We start from the raw sequence: 12,135 nt of genomic DNA on the forward strand, positions 1-12,135 counted from the left end.
CACAACTCGGTGTCATATTCTTGCTTAATACCTTGCTTTCGAGACGTCATAGTTTCGTGACTGTACGCGCGTAACTGTCGGCATCTGCACCGCTTTCAAGTTACGGTAACGTACGCCAGAGCGTCAAACCGGGCCCCGAAGACGTCTCTCTTCTGATTAATTCGCCGGCGAATTCATCGCGCGATCGCGTTGATGATCGCGAACTCGGAATGAATATTCCGCTATCGAGAAGCGCACTTCCCTGTTCACCGATCCCTTCGTCCTCATTCGGACGCGACGCACGTTCCACGAGCCTTTTGTTATTCACGCTGGTGTGGCCACGGTGTCCCTTTTTAGCTGCCCAGCCACAGCTAAACCACCGCTGACGCCGTCGTTCGTTTTCTTTTTTTTTTCTCTCTCTCTCTCTCTTTTCTCCTCGCGTATCGAAACAAGATATTTGGAGGAACAACGGACCTCGATATTTCTACGTGACGATACTTTTTTTTAAACGTTTTTATTGCCTTTAGCGTTACACTTCTGGAATATAAAGGTAATTATGGAGGTCCTTTATGGAGATAATTGTCTGTGAGAAGTTGAGGGATCTTAAATAGAATTTAAGATTTGGAAGCTATGAAACATATCATATATGTGTACTGAATGCATTTATCACTATTTATATTTTTTTTGTTATTCTTTCTTCTACCTATAGAATTTCTTAGCGCGTGTATTCGTTACACATAAAATGACTCTAATCGTCCAAGTATGGCCAGGTATGGTCAGATATGACCCAATGACCCAAAAATGGGTCCGTGGTTCCGTCACCCTCCGCCAGGGCGCGCCACTAGTCGACCGATCGTATTTTCGCGTCGATCGCCGAGTCTTTAACCGCTTTGACGCGACAAACCGTGGGCATTCCGTTCGCGATATAAATATTCCAGGTACGTGCACGGTGCGTTCCCTTCGCTCCTCGCGAGGCACGGCACGTTTCCTAAACGTATCGCTATGCGCATCACGGGATTTTCTATCGTCGCACGACGATCGCGAGAAGCGCCGAAGATGGCCAGCACCGAACGCCAAACAAGGCGAATCGGTCGCGGCCAACTGGACTTCGTTAGGCGACACGATCGTTCTAAATCCTTTTGCGCACGCGTCCTATAGCGCGAACGCGATTCGCCGAAGTTCGAAACCCGCGAAAATTGGCGCGAACGCGCGCCCGTCGCGCTCGAATTAAATTTGGAGAAGTTTTTCTCAAAATAGAAATAATAGTTATTCGTAGCATTTTATGTCGATCGAAGAAATTTATTTAAATTGCGTGATAAGTTCAATGTTTCCAGATATACAGTTCGTTGAAAGCATGTTTGTAACGAACAATTTATTTGAGAACGTAAAAATTACTATATTTTTAAGAGAAATTTTTTTAAGAGACATTCGAAGCAACAGTAGAGAAATTTGCCCTCGTAATTCATACCCTGTGGCGCCACGTACGAACGGACCTCACCGATTTAATGCCGTTATTTAGTCTACGAGAGCACGAGCACGCGCCAGGAAAAGAAATTCTGGCCTTATCCGTGGGCCGAAATTTAAAGGCAAACCGTGAAACGACCCTGAGCTCTCGACGTCGGTTTGAAAACAAGCCGAGTTACTCCGAGGTTACTCTCTGCTCTTGTTTTGGTAAAATGTTTTGTTTCTCGGACATTCTACCGTGAAATTTCGATTCGCGATGCCAGAGGGCACGTGGACATAAATCGGGAAATGTTCGAAGCGCTCCTGGTGGGTAATTTGGGAACGTGTTTAACTAACCTCAAAATTTAACACCTCTACTGCTACAACATCGATTAAAGACACTTCTTTCTAATTCGATGCAATAATATATTCAAAAGTCAGAAGAAATTTCATCTCTGCCTTCTGATGATTCCTATCGCGAGATGTAAACAAAATTCGTCGTTGATTTCGAGCCTAACAGTGTCGGTATCTCGAGAGGTTAGAAACACCGAACCTCAGTCTTCGTTTTTATGGGCTGAACCATTGCTTCCCCCCTATTTTATTTTTTCCTCGTTTTTTACGAGACCCAGGTTAAAAGCATCGTCTAAAATGCCCGCGAGAAGTAAAGCGACGAAAATTCCTGTTGTTCGAACGTTGAAAGGCTTCCAAGCGTCGCTCGGTTGCTTCTTTGTTCTTGAACTCGACAAATATTGGCCGATGACGCCTCGCGAGTAATTCGTGGCCACGTAGATGTAACCTAAGCTTCCAAAAATTAAATTTTCCTTTTGGAAAATTTCCGTGGCGAGACTGAAGTGCACGGTAAATAAGTGAACGCGGCATTGTAAACACGACAATGGCGAAGGGTCACTGAAACGTCTCGTTTTAATGTTTAAACGTCAAAAATTGATGCTTAAAGATAATTTTAGTAACTTATCGAGGTGTTACTGAATGAAAAATTATGAATCTTAACTAAGTAGGATAATGCAAGAAGTTCCTAACCTAAAAATATATTTAGCACCACCAAGGAGTTAAATACTTTCAAACATATAAATTTCTTGAAGATTAAAGCAATAGAATCTAAAATTGCATCGTCAGAGTTACGAACCGACATTTTCTTCTTTTTCGAAATGGAATCTGGGGACTTCGAGACCACCCACGCCCCGAACGATGCAACTTTCTCCGCAGAGTCCCATGGGGTTAAAACGGATATCCCCCATAAGCGGCTTACTTTGGGGATCGACGCCCTTCCGTATATTTTCATATGACACTAACCTGCGTCAACCTGTTTTCAGTCTAATTTGTCGACGGCGATCGGTTTCCGTTTCACGCGATTCCGAATAAATTGACTCGACAAGCCGAAAAGGACGCTCATTATATGCTAATGACATTGATGGCTACTATCTTACGATCGGAGTTTGCCTAATGTGGTAGCCTTCAGGTCTGGACGTTAAATACCGCGATAAATCTCGTTTACGAGCGGGTGGGGCAATAATGTAGCAGTAAACTTAACGTAAATGTCGAAAGTATCTTCTAAATAATGTATACGAGCCTGCTTTATTCAAAGAAAAAATGTAGGAAATACTCTATTTAACTAACATGGTTGATTCTGTCTGTGCGATATTCAAACCTAATTACTTTGTAAGTACACTTTCTGACTTTAAAAGAACTTGTTAGTAACATGACATGTATGTACTTACAATGTAAAGGTACAAAATGTACTGTATACTTTATGTATAAGAATCAAAATTAGTAATATTCTTTGACAGTATATCTTCACTTCATATTATACATATAATGAAAGAGTATACTGTTGTAGCATTCTAATACGAATTAAAACTAAAAATAAGCCAAAAGAAGGTAAACATGTTCTCGGTACATATATACATTGATGCAAGATACCTCGCTTTGCTGGCATCAGGTTTTCAACTGTTATTATAATGCAACTAATGGTAGGCTATAAGCAGAAGTAACCTACGCTGCCAAATGTTATATATTATAACTTCAAGCATTAATGACATCAATTGGAATCATTGGGGAATTTTATATGTGAAATTACAAGACTCAAAGTTAGCGATGACATATGAAACCATTGCAACAGATGGGAAATAAGACGTACGTAGAGTCAAATGATTGAATAATGAAACAAAAATCTACTTGTACTGGTTACAAGCGAACTAGTTTTTGAATCATAGGTTTCAATAAATGCAATTCATCATACAATATCACACATCATAGATAGACAAGTAAATAGCAAGAGAAAGATATAAATGAAATTCAATGAGATCCTGAATCATGCCACACAAAAGCTCTCATGGATCGAGGAAACAGGAATCAGCACCACACAAGCACCACACAATCACATTACACAGAGTTCTGGCCGAGTTTTGGTCGCGTTTGGTTCGCCGAGGGTCGCCTAATCGAAATCGTTTCGTTTTACCATCTCGCGGTCGAGAAAGCTCGTCCACCCACCACGTCGGTGTCGCGTCAAAGGGTCCAAAGGAAACACAAAGAACGCGTAGAAACAAATGGAAGGGGCGAAACGAAAAGAGTAAGCTTTTCTGGAAGGCTGAAACCGTGCCCTTCCTCCTGTGGACTGTACACCGCAAAATGTAAAACGGGCCGAGCCGTAAACAGGAAGTGCGAGCCCGATAGGGGTCACCATTTACGCCAACACGCGCGCAACTTGGCAAATCTTTTATTATATACGATTCCGCGTTACGTTCGACGTAGGTGTGTTAAATGTGATACCTTTTGTCCGTTTCTTCACGGGTAAATTCGCTTCTGCACACCTTTAGAGAACAACTTCTCAGACCTGACGCTTTGTGCAACCGCGAAGGGATTTTCTCGAACGCGAGACAATCTTTGTCGCCGGGCGACTACGTGAGTCAAGGGATAGTCTGAACGAAATTATTATTTTTGATAGATGAACGCATTAGTACGAAAATATATAGCGAAAAGGTATAAACATTGAGCGAAAATGATATTAAAGCAGATAGAATATAAATAGTTGGAATATATCGCGTATAATGAAAACAGGAAGTCGGGAGGTTCGAATCGAGAATTTTCTTGAAGATGGGAGTAGCGTCTGGCGGGGAACTACGCGAGTCAAAGTATATTTTGAACGAAATTGTTCTTGGTACTGGCAGAACAGTTTAGTACCTATAAGTAAATATAAATAGTTGAAATACATTGCGTTTAATGAAAATAGACAGTAGGAAGATTAAATAAAAATAATATCGAAGCAAATAAGATATAAATAGCTGGAATACGCAGCACAGAATGAAAATAGACGGTCGGAAGATTCGGTTTGAAACGCGCGAGGTTTTAATATTTCTTAACACGTCCTTTTCAAGAATCGTCAATAAAATGTACCTTTATACGGACATCGTTTTCACCTCGCCTCGGCGTTTGGAGAGGTTGAACACGTCCGAGGTGGTACTAGAATTTTAATTCGACGACGATAGTTGTGGAGAATGATGGGGAGAAATAATGCTGGTGTAGAAGCGTTGGAAATTTGAAGCTTCGAACTACCAATTTCTATCCTTGCTTCGTTTAAATAATATGGAAATGAAGGAAGACGTACCACCGAAATAACTGTAATTTCAACGGGTTCTAGATTTCCTTTTTTTTATTAGACAAGTGGAAGGTCAGCTTGCACAATTTAGTAATCGCAGGGTTCAAATATTAACAAAGGTTGAAAGTTGATATATTTCTAGGACCGTTTGAAGGAGATCAAAAAGTTTAGTAATAAAAGCGAAGAATTCTTCAGAAATTTCATTCTGGATAAATCTCAAATAGAAATTTCCCTAAGTCGCAATTAGCAGCGTTATCAGCTTCAACCCCGCGTCTCCAATTAACGGAACAATGAAGCTAATGCCCTTTCCGTGTAAACGACCCCGACACGATAGTAAACCCCGAAAAAGGGGAGAGAAATTTCGATAGGAGCCTACGGAAGAGCTTTTTAAGCTGTTCCAGCCATAAAATCGACTTTCATACGACTTCCCCTAAACGATTCGACGAGTAAAATCGGCACGAGTGGTCGTTCCTTCACCGAAAAATCCTTCGAAACACGGAAACCCTTCCCATTTTCGATATCTCGGAGGATATACGAACGGTTAGGACAAGTCGTGCACTCGAGCCTGGACAAATTGAATGAAACTGCCTGGACCTGTTCCGACGTCTTCGCCCTGGCAATTATCGCGACGTAGGTCGGGGAATTTGGTGGCGTCCGGCTGTGTAATTTGAAGATCGACGCCGACACCTACCTTCCGAGATATTTATTACCCGCGGCGCCTCGAAATTAATTCTATAGGTAGTTAAACGCTGGAAAAACGTATGCTCAGCGGAGAACTGTATTTTCAAAGGCGGGCGAATTTTTTGACGAGGGATTATTTTTATTATTCTTCTACCAGATATTAATTTCAATATATATATTTGTGATTGTTTATTTTTTCCGTGCCGTTACAAACCTGGAAAATGATAAATGACACATAATCATACATAATCGTTACACCGTTTAGAAATTCAGACGTTTCACTTTCAATTCTTCTTCCCTATCCGTAAAAATATGAATTTTCGTAAATACCCTCAGTCTAGCTACGAATATCGAGCCAAATGCCAAATTTTAAATAGTATTTCGACTCGTTTATCTACAGGAATCGTTGATTACCTCCATCTTCCTTCGAGAAAGTTACAGGTGTGATAGTGTATCGAGATTAATGGTAGCTAGTGTATTTTTTCCACGCAATCGGAACAAACGTGGGCGTGTAAACTCGAAGAACGAGTCTCCGAGCGTTTTCCCTGACTCGTTGTTTCTTTCAACCCCGCCCCGGTTTCGAAAAAGTCGATCTCCAGCGGCGCGTTGGCCGTGGGCCAGGCCCAAAAACGCGGCCGTCGAGGACAGGCAACGGCCACGGACGTGCCAAATTGAAATACGGCCCTGAAGAGCGGCTTTACGCGCGTGCTGCGCAAGAGGGAACACAAACGGCGTAAATGCGTCTCGGAAGACGTCATAAATTTTTATAGACCAGAGAGGCGTGTCGATCGATCGTATATCATTTCTCCGTGCTCGCCCTCGATCCCGCGGAATGAGTTGTTGCATTTCGATGCAGAGCTGGGGGCTTGCCATCGATGCTCCAACAACTCGAGCACGTCGATACCGCGAGTTTATTTTTACCTTTGCTTTTGCGAAACGATAAAGCGTACTGTATTTAAGGAAGTCTAGTCTATTTTATTCTCGTTCACATATACTTCATTTAATTTGTATATTTTATTCATTTATACACTCTTATCCGTTGGAATATTCGTCGATGAATTGAGATTTATTTTTTTGGGCGCCATACTGACGATCCTTTTCGGAAATCTGGCTTGTAATTTAATGTGAAATTTTTTATTTTATTTTATGAATTTCATTTACCTTGTCTTACGTCACTTGTTCGATACTTTTATGTTAGCTTCCTTGAAGAAAAACTGAGGTGGACTGCCGGGATACGAAACCCGGGTTTTTAAGCGTGATAGTCAGATACGCTACGCACTGCTCCGCCGTCCTCTAATTTCAATATACTTATATTCGTGGATTAAACTCACGAAGTTAACGAGTCGCCAGAGACCTAACCCTCCGTTGGAATATTTACCGAAACCTCTGGTCCCGCAGAGGGTGAGATTTATTTTTTCGTCGCCGTCCTAACGATCTTTTTCGAAAATCGGTCCGCCTGAAAGAAGTCTCCTGCCAGATTGTTTTCTTCGAAGGTTCTTAACGACTCCCAGAGGTGTCCCCTTCCCGCCCTGAAAAAATACACCGACCCTACATGGGAAAATCGATAAATCCCGGGGACAATTAGTATCTAAGGGTTGAAAACTCTCCCACGAGTCGTTGGGGGCGAGCTTTCTTTACGAGGTCACCTGTTCGGAGAAAGCTGCAGGAAGGAACATGTATTCTGTATCTGGTTTTCATCCCTTTTCCCGCACGGAGGGTTCACTGGAAAAAAGTTTCTCTCGGCGCCACGGGCAGGGAAAAGGATCCAGGTCGAACGGAAAGAGTCTGATTTCAGCATTCGCGGGCCTTTGTTGGTTCCACCAGTGAAAATCTGGCCGCCAGATTGCCTCGCGCAACACGATGTTTTCGTTTCCAACCTTGCTTTCGGTGCCGATGTATTTATTTTATTTAACGGCTACGCCGGCGTGCAAAAAAATACAGGTTTCATAGAAAAGGGTCGAAAGAGTATCTTTTATTATTGCCTGAAACATCTGCGACGAGATAAGTAAAGTAATGAGATTGCATTGAAAAATTGCATCATTTGCAAATTGCAAAATTTCTGAAGAATTCTTCGCTTTTATTACAAAACTTTTTGATCTCCTTCAAACGGTCCTAGAAATATATCAACTTTCAACCTTTGTCGACGAAAATTGTTAGAAAACGATAGAAATTATTCGGTTGATTAGTATATTTGAGATTTCTTTAATAAACCAATTGTCGATAAAATTTTTATTGCTTCTCGGTCCCTCTAATATTTCAAATTAAAATTATAAATAAATAACTCTATCAAAATTCACGAACTTCGTTTAAATTCATTTTCTTCGATGCTTGACTTTCAGAATGAATTCTTCTACTTCTCCCGTGAAAATTCACGGTATCACCCATGGTATCACCCATGGCGAGTAACGTGCAACCATACCACGAGCATAGTATCGCCCGAACGGATGGTATAATCGCCAGGACGAAAGTCACCGGTCATCCCTTAAGGGATTCAAATTTAACGGCGCGATATTAAGCGAGACCACCCGAGGGGTTCGCTTAGCATAAATTTCGGGGACGGGCGGGCCCCTCTTCCCGAGATTTGTCGAAAGGAATCGCCCGACTTACACGCGCAGCCGCCATCAAAGCGACCGTCCACGAGCCCCGGGAATATATTCCACCCTTGTGCAACAATTAACGACGATGGGAATTTATCACGCGTCGTTTCGATAGCCCCTCGGCCGCGGACAAATTGAAAGGACGTGTAATCGGTGGACAACAAGCCATGAAAAACGCGTTGATTGCCATTTAACGGGCAGACAAGACCCTCCCTTTCGTGAATCAGGTGACTGAATGTTTTAAGCATCGACAAAGAAATGATATTCCAACGGTGAGACGATAGCGAAAATAAATCTGGATAGGACTCGTGAATTTGCCGACGTTCAAAAAATTACATACCACACGAAACGTTAAATTATTTAACCTATGATAGACTCGTAGACAAAATTTTAACTTCGTAGACATTTTTCGTTCTATTTTTAGAAGATGGAAAGATCGATCGGATGTTTCAGGAAAAACAGAACTCGGTTTAGATTCCGCTCACTGGAACACGAGATAAACGGAATACCGGGGCGCAGCTGGTTACAAAACGAAACCGACGAATTATTTCGAGCGGAAAAATACCTTCTTGTTCTCCGAGCTTTCTTCTATAAAATATATATTTTTTTTTTTAGTATCGAGACAATTCCATCACGTGGAACAAAATTGCCCGCGAAGAGATTCCAACGTTACTTTTTCCAAACACGTGGGTCCGGAATTGAAAACGCGAAGCGACCTAAAATTAGCACCCGTTAAACGCAGAAAATCGACGAGATAAATATAGCGTTCGGGCAAGAAATGTTGGCAACGATTCACCGATCGAACAGGTGAAAGGGCGAGGCGTGGATCGTTTCGTGCACTTTAAGATCGACGTTACGAATCGTGAATAGGCGTTTAATCTTATCAGATAGGAACGCAGGGAGTGCACGGACCGTTGCACGACGGGATCGAATACATTATCTTATTTACAGACAGGTAACCGCCGCGGAAAGTTTAACGCTCGATAAAACGCGAACGCATAAATAGGTAGCCGAAATATTTTTTATTCGTGACGCCGTTATCGCCAAGGACTCGTTTCGAGAAATTTCGTTCTCATGTTTTGAATTTTAATTATGCCCAACCTTTGTTGCACACGGACAAAGTGACTATCTAGGAGACGATAGCATTAAATTTCAATAAAGAAATTTTAAAGAAAATTCTTCTTTCCATATCAATTTAGCAAACGATTATAAATAAGTTCATGTTTAAAACAATCGAGATGATATTATAAGAATATTTCAAGCGGGTATATTACAAGGAAATAATTCCGATACAAATTTGAAATTTTTAGGGCTTGTTCTTATTATTGTATAACACCGTCAAATTTCAAATCATTTCGTCAATTTTTACTGGAGTTTTTAAAAAAAAAATGAGCAACCCATTGAAAAAATTCCTTTTATTCTCCATTTAAATTTTTCGAAGAGGCACGTGTCAATGTTAAAATTAAAATGTATGATAGATTTAAAAATCATTGAGGACTACCTTGATACGTATATTAAGCTCATTTCGACAATTTATTTAAACATAATGCGAGCTTCGTGCAGTGGCCAGAGACCTCTGCATGGTACTGTAGAAGTATGATACACGTCGCGGTAAGAAAGTTCTAAATTCCGTGCCATTTTTAGCCAGTTCAACGTCCACGATTTGCACGAGAGAAATTTATACGGCCATTGAAAACGCTTCAGGCCGACGGTGTAACGTATCCTCTGAACTGTGCGAGTAGATCTCTCTTTTTCGGGTGCACGACGCGAGGAAAATGTTGGTTTTATGCGTTTCCGGCGTCGTTAATGCGATCTTTATGGAGGCGTTGGAAGGATGATATTATTACTCGGAGTAACTCTTGCTACGAGGGCGAATTTCTGTAATAATTTTCGATCGGATACAGGATACCCGGAATTAACGAATTAATTTTCAAGTTGAAAATAAAAGGGAAGCGAAACACGTGACTCGAGGGGTTAAAGGTAAATTAAATATTAGGAAGTATGCAGAAATTGTTAGTTTGAAGGATTGAGTGAACACGAAGTGAGATACATATTAAAATTAAAAATAAAGAGAAGGTAAAACTCTTGACCCAAATGGTTAAGGGTAAATTAAATGTTAGGGATCCATGCAAAAATTGTTAGTTTAAGGAATTGAATAAACATGGAGTGAGATATAATATTGAAATTAAAAATAAAAAGGAGGTCAAACTCTTGACCCGAATGATTAAATGAAACATTAAGAACCACGTTAACCCAAAAATTCTTTTTCTCCTCGATTCTCGCTAGAGAATTTATGCTAATAAATTAAGCCACAGGAACACGGCACGAGGATTAGAATCGACCGCATTCTATTTCAATGTCGCGAAAATATGTAGATCGGGCTCGATCGACGAGACCCCAGCGGCAAGCCTGGATCTTTATAAATAGAGCCATTTAAAAGTAACCACAGGGACCGGTTGACAAGGGGGTACCATAAAGAATTTTTTGCTTTATTTATTAAAGATTTTTTCCTCTGCCGATACACTCGTCATAAATCGGATCGAAATCCGAGGCATCGCGTTCCACGCTGAATACATTTCACGGCGTCCCCTTCGGGGGATGGCGCCCGTCCCCCATAAAGAATAATAGACCGTGTCCTGGACGAGCCTAGAAAACACATGGCCGGCACTTGGTCCCAGAGCAGAGCTGGATTCGTGCACCAGAACACGTCCGGTGCAACATCGCGATGCACTCGACCTCCGTAGATCACGGTGCACCGTAACCCCATGGATCCTCTTTGAGCATCCTTGTCAGGGTACAGCCGTTCAGATTACGTGGGACGTTGCCCAGACGCGCACGGAACGGCTCCATTCTCTATATCAGGTCCTATCGAAATCGTTTTGTTTTGTTTCGAAGAAACTCGATGAAATGTTGGAGCAAATACGAGGGTGGTTGTCGAGGAAATTGCAGAGATACAATCTTCGTTCGAAGATTAGTTACAGAAATTTTAAAACGGAGATGATTATAGAGAGATTACAAAAGTACAGATTTTGAACTGGTTTACACCGAGGTTACAAACACGAATGGAATTATTTTTCGGATTCAAAATTATTACAGTAAATTAAAAGTGGAGGTCGTCACAAGTCGCAAAGATACAGATCTTGAGCTTCGTTCGAAGACGATTGCAGAAATTTTACGTCGCTCGAGCTGAGGTTGCGAGCAATGGAATTGTTTTTCGATTTCGGAATTATTACGGTAAATAAAAGGTAGAAATGGTTATAGAGAGATTACAGAAATACAGATTTCGAACTGGATTCTCGATACTGGGTCGTGTAAGAAAAGGAACCGTATCGAATTACTGGAGCAAATTAAAAATGGTGGTAGTCTAAGAGAAATCGTGAATATACAGATTTTGAGCTGGTTCGAACGTAGGTTACGAAGACGAACCGAATTATTTTTCAGGCTCATTTTTAACCAGGGCACACGTCCCCTTTTCCCGTGGCAGATTATTCTGTCAGTCTTTCGACAGCCGGAGAATAAACAAACCATTCCGGGCTTCTGTTTCAGAATGTCACTCATGCCGCGCCACTAGCTGCCACGGGTACCTGTCGTCGAAGATGGCGATCGCCAAATGTCTCATCGTTGGGGTGTTCCTGATCCTGCAGATCGATCGAACTACCCAAGGACAGCTGGTTCGATTAGGTGAGCCATTTGCAATTGGTACAATATGTATTCTATACGTGCGACGCTATTTAATACGAGCTTCATAATTTAATTGGATTTATATGAGGTTCGGTAATTGAATTGAATTTATATGAGGTTCATAATTGAATTGAATTTATA

General features: G+C 41.4%; 1 protein-coding gene across 3 annotated transcripts in view; it reads left to right on the forward strand.

The window, feature by feature from the left end:
* The window catches only part of LOC128890387 (fibroblast growth factor receptor homolog 1-like), a 62,902-nt gene that overhangs the window by 28,248 nt on the left and 22,519 nt on the right, over positions 1–12,135 (forward strand). For all 3 annotated transcript variants that reach the window (XM_054148847.1, XM_054148829.1, XM_054148837.1), the window contains exon 2: positions 11,860–11,994. In XM_054148847.1, coding sequence (XP_054004822.1) covers positions 11,910–11,994 — 85 coding nt within the window. In that variant the 5' untranslated portion in view covers positions 11,860–11,909. The remainder of the gene's footprint in view (positions 1–11,859; positions 11,995–12,135) is intronic.

This window comes from Hylaeus anthracinus, unplaced genomic scaffold (assembly GCF_026225885.1).
Source record: "Hylaeus anthracinus isolate JK02 unplaced genomic scaffold, UHH_iyHylAnth1.0_haploid 0, whole genome shotgun sequence".
Taxonomy (NCBI): Eukaryota; Metazoa; Arthropoda; class Insecta; order Hymenoptera; family Colletidae; genus Hylaeus; species Hylaeus anthracinus.